We start from the raw sequence: 25326 nt of genomic DNA on the forward strand, positions 1-25326 counted from the left end.
TCCCTAAATCGGAACGAAACGACCGACCACCATTGAACATGATTCATTCTCACCACCAACATAAACACATATCTTAATCTCAATCTTCATACACCATACTCAACAGCGCAACTCACAAATCATCAACAAGAAAGTGGAAAAGCACCCACACCAACACCACACACACCTCAATCACTCTTCATATTCCTAATTTAACATATCATAGGCCTTAATCAATCATACATAATGCTACCTATTCTTGCAGAAGCCACCTTTATGATATGCATGTAAAATACCAAGAACTGGCACCCCCTAACATCCAGATACCTCAGCTTCTTGCAGCCATCAACGATTCTGAGCAGATCTTTATCAACCAGAGTTGAATTCGACACGTTTAGCATGCTCAAAAAAGGGAATCCAACACTAAGTTCGCTTGAAAATAAGGGCTCCAATCCTCCATTCCTTCTGATCCCTCTGATTTTAGGACAGCATTTGCTCAGTTCTTGCAAGATGGTAGGCTCGAAATATGGCGAATCCGAGAAATCCACCAGCTCGAGTTTGTTGCAGGTGTGGATCACTTCTAATAGTGCTTCTTGAGATGCATTGTGGGATCCATGGAAGGAGAGGTGCTTCAAATTTGGGCAGCTGCAAGAAATGAAAAGAATGCAATGGTTAATAAATCTATTTTCCAACATAATCTATTATGCAATTACATACAAGGGCAGATGACGAAGAGAAAATACATTTGTTAGTTTTAGTCTTTGAGAAAAGAACTTTTTTTTTTCATGGTGATGGCTATCGTACAAAAACCATACTTGGTAATATTTTGCCATTTTGGCCAATCAACCAAAATTAGTACTACTAGTAGATTTCTATTTCTAATATTTTTTTAGAGTAAAGGCTAAAAATGGTCCTAAACATTTGACGATTTTATGATTTTGGTCATGAACATTATCTTTTGAATTGTTTGGTCCTGAACAAATAAAAATGGACCGAATTTGGTTCATTTTTTACAGAACTGTTTATTTTTAACGGCCAACTTCCTCTCCTCCGCCTCTTCCCTCCATTCCTCCAGCTTCTTCTCGGCGTTCACATGCTGCAGCTTCCGCCCACTCATATCCCTGCAAGCATCAAAATTGTTGGTTTTCTTCTGCCCCGCCTTTGTCGCCACCCCTCTCAACAACGACCTGAACTCCCCTTTCCCACCCCTAGCCTAAGCAACAAATTCACCACAACAAATTCACCACAACGGCATCGAGTAAAGCCTTGATCTTGCTCTAATTCAATACTGGAATCGCAAAATATGGTTTCAGAAAATTGGGACTTCCGGCCGGATTGGCCGATGATTAGGGGCTGGTGATCATCGAGGATACGAGAATTGTTAAGGAGGAGCTGGAGGCCGGAAGGGATGGAGGTTAGGGCTCCGATGCGGCTTTTGAGGGCGGAGATGGATACCGAGGGAGCGTCGATATTTAAGATCCGGTGATTTCCATCTAGTCAAATGCGTTGACCGTTAAAAATAAACGGTTCCGTAAAAAATGGACCAAATCCGGTCCCTTTTTATTTGTTCAGACCAAACAATTCAAAAGATAATGTCCAGGACCAAAATCGTAAAATCGTCATATATTTAGGACCATTTTTAACCTTTAATCATTTTTTTTATCATACATTACACTACTAACGACGTGAGTCTCACTCCACTAATTTCTCTCATGCTATTGATTTCTACTGAAATCTGAAATTGTTGATTTTTTACTCCATTAGAATTAGTTTGTCGACGTGGAATCCAATGTGACGGATGAAAATCTAAGATTCGAAAAGAATCTTTAATGTTGTACAAAGCAGTGAGCTCAATATCATAGCACTTTCAATATCAGTTCATGTACTAAGCAATAGTCATTGTAAGTTCAAACTCACTCTCAAATTCACAATAACAAATGCAACTTAAAAAAAAGATAAAAAACAAAGCCTTCATTTAAATTCGGGTAATTACAGGTTTCATACAAAATGTTTTACCTTTGTTTCAATTTAGTACAAAAAGTATTAAGTTTACATATTTCATACAAAAAGTTACATTAGTGTTTTAAATTGATACATTCAGTTAAATATTTTAAACACCGTTAGTTAGTTTATAATTTGTCCAACTTATTATCATAATAAAAGAATAATTAGATATTTAATACAATTAATCACTCTAAAAAATAATAGTCAATATTAATTCTTCCAGCAATTGATCGTGGTTTAAAAAAATCTTGTCCCTCAATATACTCTATTTTTTGTATTCTTTATAGAACACAATATAAAATAAGTCCATATTTCATCTTTACAAAATGGCTAATTTGAGCTTCAAACAGTCAATAAGTCAATATTTAATTTTTACAAAAAAGTTTCAATATCTTTTTAGTTGTATTCTCCATTGTTACATGAGAAAGCTTCGACAATAAAATGCAATTCGCTAATTTGATGGTGAAGAGTGGTGATTTTTTTCTATGTGTTTTTCATTTTTGTGAGTAATAAAAATAACTGTGTTTGAAATAATTAATGGAAAGTTTTAATTTAAAACTTTTTGTACAATTTTGAAACATTGATGAAACGTTTTGTTTGCATAATGTAATTGGAAGTAACGGTGTTAGCAAGGACTTAACGGAATATATTAATTTAAAACACTAATGTAACTTTTTGTACTAAATATGTAAACTTAATATTTTTGTTCTAAATTGAAATAAAGGTAAAACATTTGGTATGGAACACATAATTACTCCTTCAAATTCGGGTTAGTAAAGAAAATAACAAACTAAGCCGGGAGAAAAAAGGAATGAACAAAAATTAGTTGAAAAGGAGAAATTACCTTTGGGCGATAATGCGAAGAATGGCGTCATCATTGGGAGAGCCACCGGCGGCGGTGAGGAACGGGAAGAAATAGATAGAATTGACATCGGCGGAGGCAGCTCGTCGGATCAATGATTGGAAGCTGAAAACGCCGCGGCGGGGATCTGGATTTCTCCTGCCATCAAAAGGGTCGACAAAAAATAAGGGGTCAGGGCGGGAGTAGATGACGAAAGCTTGATCGGCGGTGGAATGGTGCGGCGGCGGAGAGTGGGTGTCGGCAATCATGGAAGCCCAGCAGGGCGGATGGAGGGCGGCGCGGGCCCATGATCTGCAGACGAAAGGAATGGAGCGAGATCGGTCTGTGATGGGGATTTTGAGGAATATGTGGGCCAGAGCTAAGCTCGGTAAAGCCTCCCATTGCCTTTCGTGTTGCATCTCACACACTTTGATTTGGTCTTCAAATTACTTCATTATTCATAATTTAAATATATTTTAGATTTTGATTACAGATAGATATTGGAATGTTTGCGGTTCGGTCAATTAGCCTAATTTTTTTCATACTCACAATACGTGGAGCTAATCCTAAATTTCTATGTCGAGCTATGAGATATGCTGTTTTTCACTCACTTTTTAGGTTGAGATGTAATAGTTGGATTTCAAACTAACTAGAGAGAGTTCGTAGTTTTCGACGCAATACGAAAATCTAATATAAACACGTACGAAAATAATAAATTTCGATAAAGCTTTATTTGATTCATGTTCTTATTGCGTTGACACATTTTCGGGTTGGATTGAATTCAAATAGTACATCTAAAAGTACCCCCTTCGTTCCATCGAAGATAACTCGTTTTCTTTTTTATTTGTCCCAACCAAGATGACTAGGTATTAAAAATGGAAACACTTTTATATCTACTTTATTCTCTTCTCTTATTTTATTCTCTCCACTTAACACACAAAATAAAGTTGCATGAAATCTCGTACCGCCCAAGAAAGAGGTCATCTTCCTTGGGGCGGCGGCGGGAGTGATATTTTTGTTTTTTTTCTCTATGTTCTTGTAAATCATGTTTAAATTATGTAAATCAGATTTTTATTTTTAAAAAGCAGGTTTATAACATAATATCAATTTTAATAATGTAATAATATCATGTTCAGATTATTATTGTGTTATTATCATGTTTTGTCAACCATATTATATCATCATGTTGTTAACTGGTTCGTGTCGGTCAGAGGCGGACCTACACTCATTGATGGGGATCCTTGGAACCCCGACAATTTGAGGTATTTATATTATACATATGCATACAGTACAAAATAAGTTCACTCTTTAGCTTAGTCGATTTGTGAAGCTGCCTTGGAACCAGCAGAGCATGAGATCGAACACCATCAGCATTGCTTTTGTTTTTGGACGCATTTTTATAAATTTTCTTATACTAATGCATATCTCTAGTAAACAATTTATTTTTATGATTCCCATAGTAAATTCATTAGCTACTAATTAATTTATTTATATATTTTTAATTTTCTCACTCTAGTAGTTTGATGTAAATATTGTTATTGTAAGATTATAAAGAAATGTATCTTGAATTTATATTGTTCATTCTTAAATTATTTATCTCTCATCATCCATCTCTATCTCGTAGCTCTATAATGTTCTTGTCAGACTGTTTTGACACTAAAAATATACAACAATTGTTAATACTCATTCATCTGTGAAAAATATTTTCATTAATGGACGACACAAGTTTTAATTCATAATAGGTAAAATATAGTATAAATTAGGAATGACTTTATTTTTAGTATGAGAGTAATTTATCCAACCCCCACAATTGTCACCCATTAAATAACCCTTTTCATGTAAGGCTATTTTACGCTTTGGTTCAATCAGATTGATCTTAGCTATACCTATACATATCAAACAAATTTACATACTGGTCTTGGAATGCTAATCTTTTCCGAGCTCAAATTAAGAATTTGGGGCGTCACGAAAAATTAACCGAACCTATAGATTTCCGTATTTTAGTCATATAGAATGAACGAAAAATATACAACTCACTTGAAAATTCAAAAGGGTGAAACTTACTGCAATACTGAAAATGAAAACCAAAAGACGTTGAGATTCAGTAGCAATAAAGCTAACAAACGCACCTTTTTATTATTCATAATAATTACATTGACCTCAACTGGGACAGTCCTCAGCAACAACGGCAGTGTCACTGTCGTCGGCCGAACCATCATCACTGTTGGTGTCAAACGTCAGAAGAAGCTGCAGCAGGTCACTTCGATCACTGGAAAGATTTCGATTGTTCTCTGAGCCTGTCCTTTGCCTCGGAAAAGAAATAAGCTGCAACATCAGATCCTCTGGAGAAACCATACGGTGCATCCAACCCCCCGATTTGGGTGTCGTCTGGAAATACAAAGTGCAAAAACATCATAAGGCATGAACAGAGGACCACCAAGATCACCAGCAACAGAAAACATGGCACCCTACTTATTTAGACTCATTTTGCATTGTCAAAACCATGTCATAATCAAATCCTAAGACTCTATCACCAACCAAAATCGCTACAATTATAATCATCAGAAGCAGCACTAAGCAGCACTGTAGTCGTCATTATAACCCTCGGATCCCGTCTCAGGACCAAATTCACAGTCCTGATATAAGTCTCCATCGATAACAAAACCAGTACTATCACCTCCCTCATTATTATCTTCCTCCTCCAAATGCTCATTCAAAATTTCATTCCCACCACGGTCATAGTTCTCAGTTATATGTTCGCCATTGTCGCCATGGCCATCACCACCACCATCATCATCATCATTGTCGTTGTCATCCTTACCTTCATCATCATCATCATCATCATTGCTGTCACCATCGCCATCATCATCACTGTCATCTTCTTCGCCATCACCTTCATCATCAGGAACAAATTCGCAGTCTTCATACAAGTCTCTATCAATAACAAAATCAGTACTATCACCTCTTTCGTTTTCATCTTCCTCTTTCAACCTCTCATTCAAAACCTCATTCCCACCATGGCCGTAGTTCTCAGTGGTTTGACCGTCGTTGTCACAATGGCCATCACCATCATCACTGTCATCCTTACCTTCGCCATCATCATCACTGCCATCACTGTCACTGTCACTATCATCATCATCTTCTTCATCTTCATCTTCATTGTCGTCGTCATCTTCTTCATAGGTATCATCGTCAATGTCCGAATAGACGAAGTCATCATCATCATCATCATAGAAATCACCAAAGGAAAAGAAACCAAATCTTTGAGGTATCAAATTCAGGACCCTATCCTATTATATAATGTGGAAACATCAGAACTTTCTCCAAATTAGCAGAAATCTCGAGACAGATTCAATCAAAAACATCACTTGGAAAACGCAGACAAAGAAGTTCGCCAAATTGCGCAAAGAAAGGGGGGAAAGTTTGCTAAAAAGAAAATCACTAATCTTGGTAGGCCCAAAGATACGCGTCAATTGTGAACTAAGATCTTGTAATGATATTCCTTTGATCTTCGTCTACATCAAAATTGTAGAGTTAATTCAAGTTTTAGGATAGCTTCTTGTACAGGCAATTCCAATTTAACAGGACATAAGTCAACCATAAAGGAAACTATACTAAGACATGATTTTAGTAAAACTTGCTTAACAATTTGACAGATTTGATACAGATTTGACAGACTATATTAACTTTCAGAAATGCAAATTTTAATTTACAAGGAAACCTAGTGGCTGTGAAGGGCCAAGATGTGTAAGCTATGCCAATACAAGTCCATCACATAAGATCAGAAAAATAAATTGAGTACACTTTCATGTTACTGCAGTAACCATGCAATATAATTTTTCCCTTAGCTATTGTACAGTCTCCAATGAGAGTTGTCTTATAACTGAAATGGAGGTTTCTCAAGCATACTGACATACAACATGCATAGTAGTAGTAGACTAGTAGTTAACACTCCCTCCGTCCCATGCTACTTGCATATTTCATTTTCGGACTGTCCCAAACTATTTGTCCTATTTCTATTTTAGAAAAAAATTAAGGTATTTAATTAAGATATTAGTGTTAGTTCGTGTTTCCTTTATCAAGTGTTGCCTTATTGCACTTAAAATTTTAATTTAATTACACTAATTACTCATGTTCAAATTTACACCATCAAAGTGAAAAGTGCGAGTAGCATGGGACGGAGGGAGTACTATAAATGAGTTTTATTCACTCACTCGACAAGATTCCATTACTTAACAGGCAATACGGATAAAGGCTAGCAGAAATATATAAACATACCTTCTGAATATTTGCGGGTAGAATGGCTTTATCAATGGCTTTTGGAACCCACATTTTTATATCATTCTCAATTCCACTACTGGCTAACACTGTAGCATGAGGATGAGTCTCAACACAATTTACTACGTCCTTGTCTGCTTCCATAACTCGGACAAGCTTCCCACCTTTTTTGTTCCAAATGAAAATTCGCCCACAATCTGATCCACTCACAACATATTCACATTTAGGGCCAAAAAAGTTCACTCCCTTCACGGTCTCGGAGTTCCTATGCCCTATATAGGATTGTGGAGCAGCTTTTATATTGTCCTCAGCATTTGAAAAGGATGACTCCCAAAGATTATCTGTGGTCAATCCACCAACATCACTGCTGTCGGACACTTGAGAAGAAATGGATGGATTAGACCCTAATCCAATATCCTTGGTAAACAGGTATATAAACTCATCATTGTAGGACACAAGAAGCTCGCTCTGACTTGAATATGCCAACCCAGTTATTCCCACACTTTTATCATCAACTAAATGACTGGGGCAAAAGAAGTCAGCAGGCTGACCGAATTCTGATGATCCATTCCATTTATATTTACGAATGTCATAAACTCGAGCAAATGTATCAGATCCTCCAACAGCAAACAAATTTGGATTTCGTGGATCAATGGTAATTGCATTCAGATGCAAATTGCGAAAAAAACTATGGCGGAGAAGAGGCTGACAAGTTAAAAGCCTAGTAGCTCTTTCAGTTCTCAGGTCAATCTGCACAATACATATTGATTGGGCTTATTAAAAAAACACAAATAAGGATAGACCAACATACAATGAAAGACAAATAACTGTCTGCAATAGTCATGCCACATAGTATAGTAGAATTCATTCCTAATTTTCTCTTATGATAACAGGAAAGAGATAAAAGAAACAAGGGACATGTGAGGTGTACTTTTGATAATTAATAATGTTGTGTACTAGGTTAATGCTAGAGTAGGATGTACTAATAGTTATAAGGTGCTAGCCAATATGTTTTCACAATTCCATGATATGCATTTTACCGAGTTATATTCACAATGTTGCTACAAGAACAATGGATAAGAATATAGGAAACATTAAAGGCAATTTCGATATCTCAATCTCATGATTAATGAATCAATTATTGTGATAAAAAAAAATTAACAACAATGTGATCCACACTCAGAAACAACAATGCACATAAATTTGACAGTTGGACAGATAATTTTTCTCACAAGAGACCACAAAACTTTTACTCATTATGAAATAACATAATAACAATCAATACAAATCATCCAAGACCTATAAATCTAAAGAATCAAAACTAAATATGCATAAGTGAAATCCTAGAAACATCCACTCACATGTTGAACCAATCCATCCTCACCACAAGTATAAAAAATGTGAGGGCTTCCAGGCTCAATGGCTAATTTGTGCACTCGCCCCTCATGTTCTGCGAGCAGTTTAGTCTCCACTCCACACTCACGAATCTGAGCGTGTCTCACCTGAATGTAAAAACTCACTTTCTTGAGAACGGATAATCAAAAAGTAAATGCAGTACGTTACGGTTGTTCAGGTGGGTGTGGAATGATAGAAAAAAAAACCACCTGTCCATCAGCAGCGCATGTAACAATGCTCTGATCCTCTGAGTAAGGCATCATCTTCGCTTGGAAAACATTGTTAGCATGACCTGAATGGAAAGAAAGTTTGACTCGACCAGACTCCCAGTCCCAGAGTATGATCCTCCTATCGTCAGAACCTGACACAAGAACATCACCGGATGCATTGAAACAAACAGTGTTCACGCAACCACGGTGCCTATCTAGTTTTCGCAGGACATCAAGACGAAGCACTAGATCCTGAAAACAAAGAACCAAGGTCAATGAAACAACTTCCCAAACAAAGAGGCTAAACTACCTCTTCAATTTCAGAATGCAAAGACTCAACCCATGCATCAAAACACATAACAGAACAAAGAATATTCATTTAAATGTTTGTGAAAAGTTCAATTCCATAAGCATCCAAGCACATAAGTAATAAGGCAAAAATGTAGCCTTCCATTCCAAAGAACATATGTAACATACACTGGAATAAATTCTCTATACACGATTCACATTCTCATGGCAACAGCTAATCATCTCATCTAATTTATGTTGGCCACTGAACCACTTTTAGGGATTACCACTTAATTTATTCAGCTACTGTCTAGCTAACCATTGATGGCATTCAAAAGAAAAACTGCAATAGAATATTAATAGGATTACCAAAACAATAGATTCAGATAGAAAAGTAAGACATATGTGTGTTATAGCTAGCACGGAAGAACTGAATTTACCCCATAAATAATCACACATTGTCTAAAAATAGGGGATTAATAGATTTCCACTGATCATACATATTATATCAGCTTACGAGCAACCAATTTCTCAAAAACATATCTGAAACTAATAGAAAATCAAAGTAGAGGAGTAAGGAATTGACCTCAGAGGCGGCAAGGCGGTTAGCGAAGTTCCAAGAGGAAAGTTGGCCGAGCTCTCGTCTCCATACATCCACAATCGCGGAGTCGAAACTCATTCTAGGTCGCTTCTTCGTCGTCATCGACCTCTAACCCTAGCGAATTTTTCTATCCCCGATAATTCAGAAATTGGAGCCCAGGCACAATCAAATAATCAAAACCAAAATCCAATCATGGAATGAGTATTTTTTTTAACACTAGAACGTTCCAGAGATTACATTAGTGGCAGATAAGAAATCAACGTACGCCATTAGAGAGGGAGAGCGCACATGGGAGAGGAACACCAGAATAGATTAGATGTAATCGTGTTGCACTTTCACGATTCGAAGCTAACCCACTGTCGGCTTACGGTGAAGGTATCTCGTCAATATAACTCTTCCATACAATTGAATTGGGCCCATATGAATTTGTATTTTTTTTATCATAACATAAACATATAAACAAATTCTATTTTATCACACTATTATACTCCCTCCGTCCAGCACTACTCGCACCTTTCCTTTTGGGCACGGAGATTAAGGAATGAGTGATAGACAAAGTCAACAATTACGGCTGTAGGTAAAAATTGTTACTAAAAATGGAAAGAGTGCAAATAACTTGGGACGCCCAGAAAGGAAATAAGTGCAAGTAGTGCGGGACGAAGGGAGTAGTATCATGAAATTAGGGCACTTTTTAGTTTTCATAAACTTTGAAATTGATTTGTTAAACCATACTCCTTCCGTCCCACAAAGTTTGTCCCAGTTTGACCATGCACGGATTTTAAGAAATTGTTTGACTTTGTATTGAATGGAGGTGTGTGGTGGAACCAGGGTCTCACAGTCTCACATTAGGGAGATTGAAGAGTGTATTTAATGTCAATTTTTGGTAAGATTCTAAGTGGGACAAACTTTGTGGGACGGAGGGAGTAACTTTGATAGATCATGTAAATTTCTCAGTCCAATCCGACTCATTTTTTCCAGTAAAATTTTGCCATATATGGCATGCTGATAAAATCTATATGGATGCGTCGAACTTATAGTGGACCAAAACGATAACTTTCTTCAACGAACTTCCTTTGCAGACTAAGAGAACCCGCTACGAGCGAGCCAAAGTGGGCCCGTTGCAGGTGGCTCATCTTGCTGAGACTCTCGGTATGGAGAGGAGGGGCGTAAGTCAGCCTGCCAACCCTTCCCCCCTATGCGGCTACTCTAGATTGGCTCATGAAGTCTATTCACATTGTGAGTGATTTTTTCCGTCTGTTTAAGAAAATATATTTTTAATTATAATAATATTATTTTTAATACTCTCTTCGTCCTTGAAAATTTGTCACATTTCATTTTCTGCACTAGTTTTGAAAAAATGATAATAAAAAGTTAAAGTTGAAAGAGAGTAAAGTAAGTGAGAGAATAATATAGAGATGACTCTTATCTACATTATTCTCTCTTATTTTACCCTCTTTTCATTTTTTAACTATTTATTATCATTTTTTTAAAATGAGAGCAGAAAATGAAATGTGATAAATTTTCAGGGACTGGGGAAGTATAACATAAAACTATAATTTCACAATCATCTCTATTTAAAGTTGGATCCGTTGTAGCATTGTAATGGTCTCTCTCTAGCCTCTGCTACTGCCACATCATGACGGTCGCGGCGATACCAGGAAACTAGAGCTACAAACTCGTAGCAGGCCCACTAAGGCGAAGCCTGATGCAAATCAGACGCCGAAGAGCTAGATTCCATCTCATAGAACATAGAAAATTATAGAGTCTGCAGCTGAAAATGTGTGCAAAATGGCTACCAATTTGATTGATCCACAAAGGCAGGCGGTAGTGTCATTGGCTGCGCCGATGGTAGCGAGTTCAGTATCGGAGATAATAAAGCATGTGGCTCTAGAATTTAAGTCTCCACTTAGAGCATCCGCATCGCTGCTCGATGTGTTGGACGGCGTCCGTGCCGCTAGCGCGGCATTGTGCTGTTCGCTGTTGTGCTCTTGCCGACGGCACGACGCTGCTCAATGCATCGAGCACTTTTAATTTATATCCGTTTTCTCACCACTTTTAATTTATTTTTAAATTTTTCCCCCAAAATTCACATTTTCATCTATAAATATCCTCATTTCCACATAAAAAATTTCCCACCACACTACACAATTCTCATCTAAATTCTCTCATCAATTCTCAATCTTTCACTGTTACAAAAAAAATGTCCGGCTTCGGCGATCACCCCTTCGACTCCCGCCGTTGGAACCACGAATGGTTCAGCTCAACACCATTCCCTAGTCCGGAAACGCAATTATCAGCCCCTCCTCAAACCCAAGGTTCTCAAATTCCAAGTGGCTACCGGCCTTACCCGGTGGAAGACCAAGATGCCCCTGATGGGCGATACGGGTGGGCACCCGAACCCGGACCGGGAGGGAGCGGCGGCGCTCAAACTCCTCCTACTCCTACTTCTACTCCTCGTGGTGTTCGTGTTCAGGGTCGTGGCTAAGCATGCACAAACCGAACCGGTCCAGTGGTTAACCGGCGGTTTGGAACCGTCGGTCCATGAACCGGAACCGGAACCGGCACTGGCGGTTCGGCGGTTCAAGTGGGCCGGTTCAGGTTCGGGAATATGACGAACCGTAACCGGCGGTTCAACGGTCCCAACGGGCAGATTCCGGCTAGGGCGTAGGGTTGTAGGCGAGGTGTGCAGAAAAACTTGCGGTTCTGACGAAAACCGCCGATTTCCGAAGGTTCCGGTGCTTTTTCAGGTGGCAGAGCATAGGTAGCAGTGTATAAGCCTGAAAACCGGTCAGAAACCGTGGACTGAATCGTCAGTTCAGGCGGTAAACCGACCGAATTTGAAATTTGAATTTCTTTTTTATTTCTTCCAATTTTACTCCTATAAATACCCCACTTCCCCCATCATTTTTACTCACCCCATTCTTGTGTTAACAAGGATTTCCTTCTCAATCTTCATTTCTCTATTCTCTCCTCATTCTCTCTAATTGCTCAAGTTGTTTACTAGTTACTAATTACTACTATATTTGTTGTTGTGTTCGTAATTTACCATTTATTCAATACTCCATATTCCATCCATACTACTTTCATTTATCACTATGTCTTCTTCTCGTGGTGGACAGGGACGTGGTGATCAGGGCAAAGGAATTGCCCAAGATCAAAGTAGTCGTCCCTCAAAATCAAGGCGACCTAGTCGTCGAGAAGTTATGGAAGAGGTTTCCCGAGTGGCGGCTGAACGCATGCAAGTAATTGAGTTTTTAAATTTTTTTTGTGTTCCTACTTATAACTTCAACTTATATAATATTTATAGATAGAAGAAGATCATAGGATGGTCATGCTACTCGCTGAAATGCATCAAGATGGGGGGAAGGGCGGTGGTAGTTCCCAACAACAAGATGACGAATACGACGTGTCTATATCGTCGGACTCGGACAACAATGATGATAGATCTCATTCTCATATTCCATCTAGCATCGCCGGAAATGAGGAGATGCCTCCTCCCCCTCCACCCACTAACACTATATTTTTGTTAAACACTACAAGAAGGTCCCGATGGTGATTCCAAGTCCTCATGATCCGCACTCTCAAGAAGAGACATCGGCGTTTCATGCATATTGTAACTATTGTGATAAAGTCTACAAATTTGCGAGTAGTGGGGGATATGGCACTCTCCGTCGTCATTTGGTGACAAAGCATCTGGTAGAATGTGGCACTACCTCTACCCAAACCCAACTAAACTTCTAACCCGGTGGCTCAGGTTCGTCAGGTACACCTCTTTTTAAATATGATCAAAAAAATTTTGCTGACGTTATGACTAGATGGGCTGCAATGAAGCATTTTCCTTTTAATGTTTATGATGATAAAAAATTTGAGGTTACTATGCAAAGTGGTTTAAATGTAGCTATCAGAAGAGTAGGTCGAATGACCGTTCAACGATCTACCGATAGACAATGTTTAGAGAAAAAAGTTAAAGTATCACGTTATTTACTTAACTTGGGCCACAAAGTGAACATTTGCTCAGATGTATGGACTGATTGTTTTAACCGGCATTCATACATGGGCATTACGGTTCACTTTGTGGACAATAGTTGGACTTTGAACAAGCGTTTAATTGGTTTTAGAGAATTTGAGACACCACACACTGCACCCGAAATTGCTTCTTTAATTATTCAAGTTTTGAATCAGTTTCAATTATACAATAAGATATTTTCTGTTGGTTTTGATAATGCAACTGCTAACACTGCAAGTATTAGTGATTTGATTGTGGCTTGTGCTCCGGTTATTGGAGGTAAGTATTTTCATCAAAGATGCATATGTCATATTTTAAATTTATGTGTACAAGATGCGCTTGAATTATGATAAAAGCATGTTAGTCCTATTAGAACTGCAGTTAGATTAATCCATCAAAAGCCAGCTATTGGCAAAGCTTGGAAGAAATATTGTCATCAAAAGAATGTAAAATATACGAATTTTACTATGGATGTGTCTCATAGATTGAATTCGACATATGATTGTCTGAATTCTACTTTGACACATAAAGATTCTTTATGTGATTTTTTAGAACCTATCCCGTTCATGATTTATATCTTTCGCATAGTTGTTGGGAACATAGCGTGACTTTATTTAAATTGTTCAAATATTTCAAAAATGCAACTGTTGAATTATCGGGTGTTTATTATTGCAATGTTGTTCGTGTTTTAGAGCATTGCATGTATATATCACTTGGTTTTAAAACTGCAATAAAAAATGCTTACTATTCACCTGAATTGATGTGTGTTTTATATTATATGATTGAGAAATGGCTTAAGTATTTCAGTGAGATTCCAACGGTGTTTTTGATTGCAAAGGTCTAGGATCCAAAATAGAAATTAGCCGGTACCTCCAAGATTTTAGATTTTTATTATAACAATTTGAGTTCTATTGATCTTGGTCCACTTAAAGCATTGCAATCGGATACCAGTGACGAATTCGGAGTAGACCTCTTAGAAACATTTCAAATAAACCTCCCGAACCGGTCAATTATCCAACAAACCTTTGAGTTTAACTTGCGTGCTCTCTACACCGAATATGAAACCAAGTATAACAGTACCCACCAAGTCAGAAGACCTCCCCCTCCTCAACAACATAACTTTGGCTTCGCATTTCAAGCCGATTATGATGACCCCGACGCGCAATCCTAATTAGCTGACCTATACAGCTACAGCACCGGCGGAAGGTCCTCAGATATGGTAAGTGAGTTAGATTTATATTTCGATTCACTCTTTTCCTTTAGTGATGAAGGTCCTACTTGTAACGACCCAAAAATTTCATAACTTGAAATTACTTTTAATTCGATAGAAGTCGATGATTAAAATTAATTTAGAAGTCTTATTTAGACTTGGTGTGTTGGATTAGTAGGAAAATAAAAGTAATTTAAAGAAGAAAAAGAAATAAGAAAAGAAAAAGAAATTGGAAAAAGGAAGGAGATTTTTTTTATCTAAAATTCCCTCACTTACGGGAACTTTCTACACACACAACTCCACTTTGATTCTGAACTTGCAAACCCCAAATCTGCAGTCATGAAGCTGCGGCGGTTTCGTTCCTACACAATTCTCTCTCTTCTCCGGCGGCATCTCCATCCGTTCAGACTACCGGAGGTCCGTCGGGTTCACCTCCTCTACAGATCGGCTCCTCCCTCCAGAACGGGAGTCCTAATTTGGAAGAGGCAGCGGCGTTTCACCCACCGCTCCGCCTACTCCTCTGCGGTTTCACGCCAGTCACCGGTCCTCCCGCCTCCGTTTACCTCTGAATCGCTCCGTCGAGTGCTTAGGGAGGCAGCGCCTCCGGCCCGCTCCCGATTTCCCTTCGTTGGCGCCGACACCGGCTGCCTCGTCGCGCTGCAGCTCCGGCAGCGCCTCCGCTCCAGCTAGGTCTCCCGGAGCTCGTCCTTGCTCGTCCGCCGCCGGACAGCTCTGCCTATCTAAAGCTAAGCCCTCTTCCCCTACCCCTTTACTTGATGTTATTTGATTGTGGATTCTTGATTAAGTCTCGGCGGCCTGTGAAACTGGGGATTCGGTCATTGGAATTGATCTTTGGTTATTACAGTTCTGATTTTGCATAAGCATTTGGGAGCATTTAGCTCACTGTAGTGAATCTCTACTCTTACACATGCTTACTGTGGAAAGACTTGATGGGTTTGCTACTGTTCCATACTTGATGTGAAGATCCTATGGGATGATTATATAGTTGGATTATATTAGATAGTATGTATGTATTTTAAGTATACAAGTAGAAATCATGTTGTAGTGAAGGAAATTAAGGAAACAGCTACCATGCTCTATTCTGGCAGCATGTTACGAGTCCTGTTTAACCAAGTAAACGACCTCATTTTCTTGCAAAATTTTAGCTGAACATACTTTCATGTGTCTTCTGTCATGTGACCAAAATTCAGCTTCATCCAAGTTCAAATAGATTTATAGTGATTTTTCCAATACAATCTGCCCTGTTCAGGCTAGTTAGGGGAAAAACGATTATAAACTCTAAATGACTAGGAATTTCCAGCTCAAAATTCATCCCTACAAACTACACATGCATGAACTTATTTTGCCACTGATTTTGTTAAGTTTCGACTTCCGAGTCTGTCTGAATGATTTTTCAAAGTTGGTTTATTTTCTGTAAAATCTTGGGACATTATAAAAGTTGAAATGCTTATGCTTTAACCATATTTTTTGGACAAGTGTATGAAGATATGATTCCTAATGTGAAATCTTGAAGGAGAAATAGTTGTTTTGACTAATATAATGTCTTGTAGGATATATGCATAAATAATAGACAAGAATTATGAAATTAAGTTAGAAAATAATGTTTAACAGTATGAATTTGATACTTTATATGCAAAAGTGAAATATATATTGAAGGGTAATCCTATCCCAGGAAATAACAAGGACAAGGAGAAGGAGCATGAATAAAGTGATTCGTGTGTCAAGAGCGTTTTGGATTTCGAGGTAGTATATTCTACATTAGGTCTTAATTCCTGAATTAAGTCTACGCTATTGCATATAGAATCTTATGTGCTTTTATGTGATTTGTATATGTTATTTATGACGTGAAATATGTGAATTTTGAATATGCGATGGCATTGTGAGAGTTGAAATTTAATCTGTTTATCTGATCTGATATGGTATGAAAAGAAGTTGTTGATCTGATATGTTAAAGATTATTGGAAATAAGTAATTTGATGAGAAAATGAATATAAATCTGGCTGGAAAGTAAATGAGATAAATGATATATGCCTATGAAATGTATACTTATATGATTTACATGTGAAAATGTCTGATCTATCTGTAATGATGTCTGATCTGTACGCGTTGATGTGTATATCAGAAATTGTCAGATATAAAGTATATTTGATTGTGTTTACGCCCCGTGCTTGAGTGTATTCTGTGGGTACAATTGGCATGCCATAGGACAGCAGCGCTACATTATCTGTGATCTCTCGTCTTCTGGATAACCGAAGCGAGGATCGTCTGTTATCTGATGGGCCCCTATCTGATCTGTCTGATATGCACCCTATGGGTGGTCTGTTCCCGGGATTATCTATCTGCACCCTAATGGGTGGTCTGTGCGGCGTCCTCTCGACGACCATGACCGCGTCCGTATCTGATTCTGTTCTGATCTGGTCCGCATACCCTGGTCTATCGCTAAGCACTTAATGGGGCTATATGTGTTCTGATATGTGAGAACAATGGTGATCGCTATGTGTTTTATGATATGTGATTGTGTGAAACCTCTGTTATAACCCTGTTATAACTCTGATATATCTGGTACATGAGAGCATGTTTTGTCATATGTGTTTGGATATGTGAAACTGTGGTGATCTGTATATGTGTTGGTGTGATTATATGATATAAAGTGCTACACGATAGTGAATGCCAAGATATAACGTTACATGATCAAGACGATGATATGTGAAAATTATATGCTTATGTGAAAAACGATATTATGTGATGCTAAATAATATATTCTGATGCTAATAATCCTCTGATGCAAAAAGAGTGAATCTGACATTGTTTGACGTTGTATGAAGTTATGATGTTGCTCGACACTAGCTACTGATAATTGATCATGTTTATTGATATACTATGAGATTATATGATTATGCCTCAAGTAAGTCCCAGGAAATCAAGGGAGGACGATATAAAGGTCAGACTTTTATTGTTGGTTATTTTGATATGTATATGGTTATGAGAATGTTGGTTCTGGAGAATATTCAAGGGTTAATATTGTAAACACATAGGTTGTATAATGTTTACTTAACTCTGGAAATTAGGCTCTAATGTTGATTATACTACCGGGCTTGTTGAAGCTCACCCCTTTCTTTTTCCCCTCTGCAGATTAGAGGATCAGACCTAGCTCTTTTATTGTTCAGCTGCAGCCAGGTCACTAGCCAGTCTTTTGAGTTCGAGTAATTCTTGGATATGTTGGTTGTGGCATGTATAGAAAGTGTAATGTTGTTTGGACGTTCATTTACTTCGTTATCCAGGTCGTATAAATATATATAGACTTCTGTGAAATAGGTTTACGGTCCAATTTCAGACGTTATATAGCAGTTTTTCTGATTGCCAAGTAATGAAAAATTAATTAATCTATAAACGAATAAAGAAGAATCAAGGATTTTCTGTTAAGTCAGGATTGGTACTTAAAGGTGACATCACTTATTCGATTATTAAATTAATCGGGTAAGGGGTGTTACATGTTTTGGTATCAGAGCCTAGGTTTAGGCGGTCCTAGGCTTGAGACGTGTTTAGATGTGTCTAGAAACATGCCACATAGGATTTTGATTTGAGTCATTGCTAGTGACCTGATGTGTATATGTTTTCCTGATGTGTACATGTTTGCCTTGTTTCAAAACGACAGTTTTTAGTTTCTGAGTGATACGGAAAACCTTTCTGTATAAGGTTCGAAATGGTGAATTAAGGTTGAATAGACCGATGATCCTGTAGTTATTTGGCCGGCTATTGAAAAAAAAAACTTGCATCTGTTGCCCTTAAAATTGGCTCTTCAACTTATATTGTATACGGCCAGTCGTCGTCGTGTTCTTGCTTTCTGTCTTCCTCAAGTTTGGCTTGCTCTCGCTTTTTGAGTAGAACTTTTTCAACAACACCACGAAAAAGTCCACTTTGGTTGCTCACTGATCTGATCATCCATTAAAACTAGGCTTTAAAGCTCCTTTAACTGATACGGTGTAGTAATATGAATATGCCAAATGAGAGTTATCCTTCGTGATCTCTTCCTTTGAGAATTGTTGTTTGGGACCCTCCAACTTGTTTGCCATTTTGTTGACCCTATAAGATAATTGAAGGAAGTGATTTTTCCTTGTTAGTACTGTTACCTTGGAGAAATTATCTTATTTGATTAATTCCTGATAACCGTATCCTTTTGGGTCACCTAAACATTGATTGTTTAATTATCTACCACCACAGTGTCATTATTTTCTATACCGAGTTTGGAGCCACTTGTAGTTTTACGTGAAACCTGATTCTGACCCTTAAAACTTGGGAGGCTTTTGGTTGAACCTTCTGACCTTTGTGATTTATTGTCTCTAATGACAATAATCCTTTACTTGTGTACTTTTGCCACTAAATTTTGTTGTTGAAGTTGTTCGAGCTTATGTCTGTTATACTGATAAAGCCTCTTTGATAGTTGTTTTTAAGAGATGACACATTAACCATAATATATTTGGTTGACCCCTTGGATATAAATTATTGGCGTTCTTTCCTGCTGAAATTACACTGATTCCTTTGCCTAACCCTATTGTTTAAATTGTCTTCTATCTCGAGACCTTTCTGCAACTTGAGATTTGAGTTGATGTTTTACCATTATCTCCAACGACTCTGCTTCAATAATCATCTCTATGAGTTGTTTTTCTTTGAACTGTCTTCGAAACATATGGAGCTAGCCACGATATGATTCGTATGTTTCTATTGAACCTTAACCATGATGTTTGTTGATTTAAGATTCAGTCATGCTTTTTGACTTTTAGATTATTGACCATTCGTTTATGTCCTACATATGCTTAAATTGTTCTGGGAGGTAATAAATATCTGAATTATGGAGCAAAGTTTCCATGTGACTGAGAAAGTAGTTAAGTGGAACTGGCCACTCCACATAACTCGAATCTCAGTAGCGTCCTTCTTCGACAAACCAATGGGTTTCAACTTTGAAATCATTTCATTGGACTTATTGTCATTTCATTCTTACCATTGTTACCTTTTCCAAGCTTGTTCGGTAATTATTTGATGAAATCTTTCGATCAGTCACTCTACTACAATGTGTTAAAGGGATCATCTGTTTTCTCATCATTGTTGTTTCCAGTTGATTTTTCTTTCCAAGGAATTTGCGGATCAACTCTTCCAATTGGTATCTTCACGTCTTGATCCGAATTATCTTTTGTGATATCATATTCGTTGAACATCTGAAATGGTCAATCTCTAAATTTTCTTTTGAAGATCAAGTTTAACCACTTATTATTCACTTGATGTATCCCATAAGTTAATGATCCATTTTTGCCTCAATAATTTCCTTCATCATGTGAACCGTATTAACCAATCTCTGTGTCCTGTCATCTAATATTTCTCCTACATCTGCACTAGAAAGTCATGCCTTGATGGATTTCTTTGTATCTGAGTTTGGATCACCTTGTCCAGGATCTTCTGTTTTGGCTTACTAGGAGGCAATATGTGTCTCCATACCTATTTCTTCTGTAATGTGTAACCCTCTATAATTCGATATTGTTCTGTACCCTTGCCTATTGGAGTTAGTGATATTTTTGACCATCTGATATTAGTTTCTGCTACCAGAACTTCTATCAAAGGTAGATTGATTGTCTTATTTGTAAGTTTCTTATGTTCCTTTCTGAATAATCCACCCAAGATATCGAGGTATTTCTAAACTATCTCTCTGGTGAATAGTGTCTCTATGTCTGCATTTGAACCAGATGTCTTATGGCTCTTATATTACAAACATTGCTTTTGGTGAAGTACGGTTTGCATTTCTCTGTCCTTGAACAATCCAATCTCATTGACAATCTTTGCGATTCTTCTCCCCAATTTATATCACGTGTTAACTTCGAATCTGAGCGGTGATAAACATATAAATTGTGCTTACTGAGGCTAATCCTTGAGCCTACGATGATCGGATCTGAAATTATCTTGCAAAACTAATTGTTGGTGAGAGATTGTGACTTGTGACAAATTGGAGATTCAAAACTCTATGAATTCATGTTGGTTTGGTTACTATGATTCAAAATCTTTGAACTACTGTGATAGTGATTGGCTTACAGAAACCTCACTACATGCTTATGTGATCATTTGGGATTCTGCTATCAGATGTTGATGAGATTTGAGGAAAAAAATATATAATTTCCCATATCAATGCCAATTGTCATGTTGTCTTTAGTGTGGTGGGCTTGGCTAGGACTAACTTTTGCATGAATTGGATATAAAATTACCTTGAGAGAATATGATATGAAAGCAATATTCTGTCTCTTCGATTCAGGTATCAATTTCGAGGACGAAATTTCCTAAGGGGGGGAGAGTTGTAACGACCCAAAAATTTCATAACTTGAAATTACTTTTAATTCGATAGAAGTCGATGATTAAAATTAATTTAGAAGTCTTATTTAGACTTGGTGTGTTGGATTAGTAGGAAAATAAAAGTAATTTAAAGAAGAAAAAGAAATAAGAAAAGAAAAAGAAATTGGAAAAAGGAAGGAGATTTTTTTATCTCAATTCCCTCACTTACGGGAACTTTCTACACACACAACTCCACTTTGATTCTGAACTTGCAAACCCCAAATCTGGAGTCATGAAGCTGCGGCGGTTTCGTTCCTACACAATTCTCTCTCTTCTCCGGCGGCATCTCCATCCGTTCAGACTACCGGAGGTCCGTCGGGTTCACCTCCTCTACAGATCGGCTCCTCCCTCCAAAACGGGAGTCCTAATTTGGAAGAGGCAGCGGCGTTTCACCCACCGCTCCGCCTACTCCTCTGCGGTTTCACGCCAGTCGCCGGTCCTCCCGCCTCCGTTTACCTCTGAATCGCTCCGTCGAGTGCTCAGGGAGGCAGCGCCTCCGGCCCACTCCCGATCTCCCTTCGTTGGCGCCGACACCGGCTGCCTCGTCGCGCTGCAGCTCCGGCAGCGCCTCCGCTCCAGCTAGGTCTCCCGGAGCTCGTCCTTGCTCGTCCGCCGCCGGACAGCTCTGCCTATCTAAAGCTAAGCCCTCTTCCCCTACCCCTTTACTTGATGTTATTTGATTGTGGATTCTTGATTAAGTCTCGGCGGCCTGTGAAACTGGGGATTCGGTCATTGGAATTGATCTTTGGTTATTACAGTTCTGATTTTGCATAAGCATTTGGGAGCATTTAGCTCACTGTAGTGAATCTCTACTCTTACACATGCTTACTGTGGAAAGACTTGATGGGTTTGCTACTGTTCCATACTTGATGTGAAGATCCTATGGGATGATTATATAGTTGGATTATATTAGATAGTATGTATGTATTTTAAGTATACAAGTAGAAATCATGTTGTAGTGAAGGAAATTAAGGAAACAGCTACCATGCTCTATTCTGGCAGCATGTTACGAGTCCTGTTTAACCAAGTAAACGACCTCATTTTCTTGCAAAATTTTAGCTGAACATACTTTCATGTGTCTTCTGTCATGTGACCAAAATTCAGCTTCATCCAAGTTCAAATAGATTTATAGTGATTTTTCCAATACAATCTGCCCTGTTCAGGCTAGTTAGGGGAAAAACGATTATAAACTCTAAATGACTAGGAATTTCCAGCTCAAAATTCATCCCTACAAACTACACATGCATGAACTTATTTTGCCACTGATTTTGTTAAGTTTCGACTTCCGAGTCTGTCTGAATGATTTTTCAAAGTTGGTTTATTTTCTGTAAAATCTTGGGACATTATAAAAGTTGAAATGCTTATGCTTTAACCATATTTTTTGGACAAGTGTATGAAGATATGATTCCTAATGTGAAATCTTGAAGGAGAAATAGTTGTTTTGACTAATATAATGTCTTGTAGGATATATGCATAAATAATAGACAAGAATTATGAAATTAAGTTAGAAAATAATGTTTAACAGTATGAATTTGATACTTTATATGCAAAAGTGAAATATATATTGAAGGGTAATCCTATCCCAGGAAATAACAAGGACAAGGAGAAGGAGCATGAATAAAGTGATTCGTGTGTCAAGAGCGTTTTGGATTTCGAGGTAGTATATTCTACATTAGGTCTTAATTCCTGAATTAAGTCTACGCTATTGCATATAGAATCTTATGTGCTTTTATGTGATTTGTATATGTTATTTATGACGTGAAATATGTGAATTTTGAATATGCGATGGCATTGTGAGAGTTGAAATTTAATCTGTTTATCTGATCTGATATGGTATGAAAAGAAGTTGTTGATCTGATATGTTAAAGATTATTGGAAATAAGTAATTTGATGAGAAAATGAATATAAATCTGGCTGGAAAGTAAATGAGATAAATGATATATGCCTATGAAATGTATACTTATATGATTTTGCATAAGCATTTGGGAGCATTTAGCTCACTGTAGTGAATCTCTACTCTTACACATGCTTACTGTGGAAAGACTTGATGGGTTTGCTACTGTTCCATACTTGATGTGAGGATCCTATGGGATGATTATATAGTTGGATTATATTAGATAGTATGTATGTATTTTAAGTATACAAGTAGAAATGTCTGATCTATCTGTAATGATGTCTGATTTGTATGCGTTGATGTGTATATCAGAAATTGTCAGATATAAAGTATATTTGATTGTGTTTACGCCCCGTGCTTGAGTGTATTCTGTGGGTACAATTGGCATGCCATAGGACAGCAGCGCTGCATTATCTGTGATCTCTCGTCTTCTGGATAACCGAAGCGAGGATCGTCTGTTATCTGATGGGCCCCTATCTGATCTGTCTGATATGCACCCTATGGGTGATCTGTTCCCGGGATTATCTGTCTGCACCCTAATGGGTGGTCTGTGCGGCGTCCTCTCGACGACCATGACCGCGTCCGTATCTGATTCTGTTCTGATCTGGTCCGCATACCCTGGTCTATCGCTAAACACTTAATGGGGCTATATGTGTTCTGATATGTGAGAACAATGGTGATCGCTATGTGTTTTATGATATGTAATTGTGTGAAACCTCTGTTATAACCCTGTTATAACTCTGATATATCTGGTACATGAGAGCATGTTTTGTCATATGTGTTTGGATATGTGAAACTGTGGTGATCTGTATATGTGTTGGTGTGATTATATGATATAAAGTGCTACACGATAGTGAATGCCAAGATATAACGTTATATGATCAAGACGATGATATGTGAAAATTATATGCTTATGTGAAAAACGATATTATGTGATGCTAAATGATATATTCTGATGCTAATAATCCTCTGATGCAAAAAGAGTGAATCTGACATTGTTTGACGTTGTATGAAGTTATGATGTTGCTCGACACTAGCTACTGATAATTGATCATGTTTATTGATATACTATGAGATTATATGATTATGCCTCAAGTAAGTCCCAGGAAATCAAGGGAGGACGATATAAAGGTCAGACATTTATTGTTGGTTATTTTGATATGTATATGGTTATGAGAATGTTGGTTCTGGAGAATATTCAAGGGTTAATATTGTAAACACATAGGTTGTATAATGTTTACTTAACTCCGGAAATTAGGCTCTAATGTTGATTATACTACCGGGCTTGTTGAAGCTCACCCCTTTCTTTTTCCCCTCTGCAGATTAGAGGATCAGACCTAGCTCTTTTATTGTTCAGCTGCAGCCAGGTCACTAGCCAGTCTTTTGAGTTCGAGTAATTCTTGGATATGTTGGTTGTGGTATGTATAGAAAGTGTAATGTTGTTTGGAAGTTCATTTACTTCGTTATCCAGGTCGTATAAATATATATAGACTTTTGTGAAACAGGTTTACGGTCCAATTTCAGACGTTATATAGCAGTTTTTCTGATTGCCAAGTAATGAAAAATTAATTAATCTATAAACGAATAAAGAAGAATCAAGGATTTTCTGTTAAGTCAGGATTGGTACTGAAAGGTGACATCACTTATTCGATTATTAAATTAATCGGGTAAGGGGTGTTACACTACTCCTCCCGCCCAAATCGACGTCCTCGATTGGTGGGGAACACACGAGAAAATTTTTCTCATACTTGCGTCAATGGCCAAGGAGATTTTTTCTGTTCCGGCTTCCACTGTCGCCGTCGAGTCCGCTTTTAGTGTTGGCTCGCGTGTGTTGGATGAATCAAGAAGTAAGCTCTTCGCGAAAAATATGGAAGTCGTGATGTTACTTGATGATTGGGCCAAAGCTGACGTCAGTGAACAAGAAAATGATTGGGATGATCGTCATGAGGGATCACAAGAAGAATTCACCGATGATGAACCGTAGGCCAACCGCCAACCGCCGGCCAAGCCAAATAGGTAAGTAAGGTAAGAGAACTATGTGGGCTTTGATTCCCTAATGCAAATGAGCATTGGGGATACGTAGACACCTCAACTTAAATTTTAAATTTAAGTTGAGATCAAGTTATTTTTCCTTTATTTCTTTTTATTTTTTCCATTTGTTTCTACTTTAAAAATATGCAAATACAATTAAATAATTGTATTTGTATATATTCTAGTCGATGAAATAG

The 25326-nt window shown here is 37.8% G+C and overlaps 2 protein-coding genes and 1 long non-coding RNA gene across 5 annotated transcripts; 1 reads left to right on the plus strand and 2 right to left on the minus strand.

Moving 5' to 3' along the window:
* Positions 1-4: 4 nt before the first annotated feature.
* Positions 5-3773, minus strand: LOC121746675 (putative F-box/LRR-repeat protein 23). The gene is made up of 2 exons (XM_042140590.1): positions 2828-3773; positions 5-624 (listed from the first exon to the last, which is right to left on the minus strand). Exons 1-2 carry the CDS (start codon positions 3241-3243, stop codon positions 213-215), a joined length of 828 nt encoding a protein of 275 aa, XP_041996524.1. The 5' UTR covers positions 3244-3773; the 3' UTR covers positions 5-212.
* A 1088-nt stretch (positions 3774-4861) lies between these two features.
* On the minus strand, positions 4862-9991 carry LOC121749015 (DDB1- and CUL4-associated factor 8-like). Of its 2 annotated transcripts, none has more exons than XM_042143623.1 (5): positions 9581-9987; positions 8707-8958; positions 8464-8604; positions 7103-7852; positions 4862-5212 (listed from the first exon to the last, which is right to left on the minus strand). In XM_042143623.1, exons 1-5 carry the CDS (start codon positions 9695-9697, stop codon positions 4985-4987), a joined length of 1488 nt encoding a protein of 495 aa, XP_041999557.1. In that variant the 5' UTR covers positions 9698-9987; the 3' UTR covers positions 4862-4984. The 2 variants fall into 2 exon arrangements, with proteins under 2 accessions (XP_041999557.1, XP_041999556.1); XM_042143622.1 differs by having other exon boundaries at positions 5071-6114; positions 9581-9991.
* A 5072-nt stretch (positions 9992-15063) lies between these two features.
* Positions 15064-24663, plus strand: LOC121748234. 2 transcript variants are annotated; one of them, XR_006039415.1, is made up of 3 exons: positions 15086-16575; positions 17965-22861; positions 24421-24663. It is a non-coding gene; the product is annotated as an uncharacterized LOC121748234 (long non-coding RNA). The 2 variants fall into 2 exon arrangements; XR_006039414.1 differs by having other exon boundaries at positions 15064-16575; positions 17965-24663.
* The last annotated feature ends 663 nt before the right edge of the window (positions 24664-25326 follow it).

The sequence above is a fragment of the Salvia splendens genome, chromosome 9 (genome assembly GCF_004379255.2).
Source record: "Salvia splendens isolate huo1 chromosome 9, SspV2, whole genome shotgun sequence".
Lineage (NCBI taxonomy): Eukaryota > Viridiplantae > Streptophyta > Magnoliopsida > Lamiales > Lamiaceae > Salvia > Salvia splendens.

Excerpts from the sequence above, each read along its gene's own strand:
- LOC121746675 (XM_042140590.1), bottom strand. The coding sequence starts at position 3,243 with ATGCAACACGAAAGGCAATGGGAGGCTTTACCGAGCTTAGCTCTGGCC. Across the intron at positions 625-2,827 it reads CTTCGCATTATCGCCCAAAG|CTGCCCAAATTTGAAGCACC; the intron begins GTAATTTCTCCT and ends CATTTCTTGCAG.
- LOC121749015 (XM_042143622.1), bottom strand. The coding sequence starts at position 9,697 with ATGACGACGAAGAAGCGACCTAGAATGAGTTTCGACTCCGCGATTGTG. Across the intron at positions 7,853-8,463 it reads AGGATGGATTGGTTCAACAT|ATTGACCTGAGAACTGAAAG; the intron begins GTGAGTGGATGT and ends TGTATTGTGCAG. Across the intron at positions 6,115-7,102 it reads TACCCGCAAATATTCAGAAG|GATAGGGTCCTGAATTTGAT; the intron begins GTATGTTTATAT and ends ATTATATAATAG.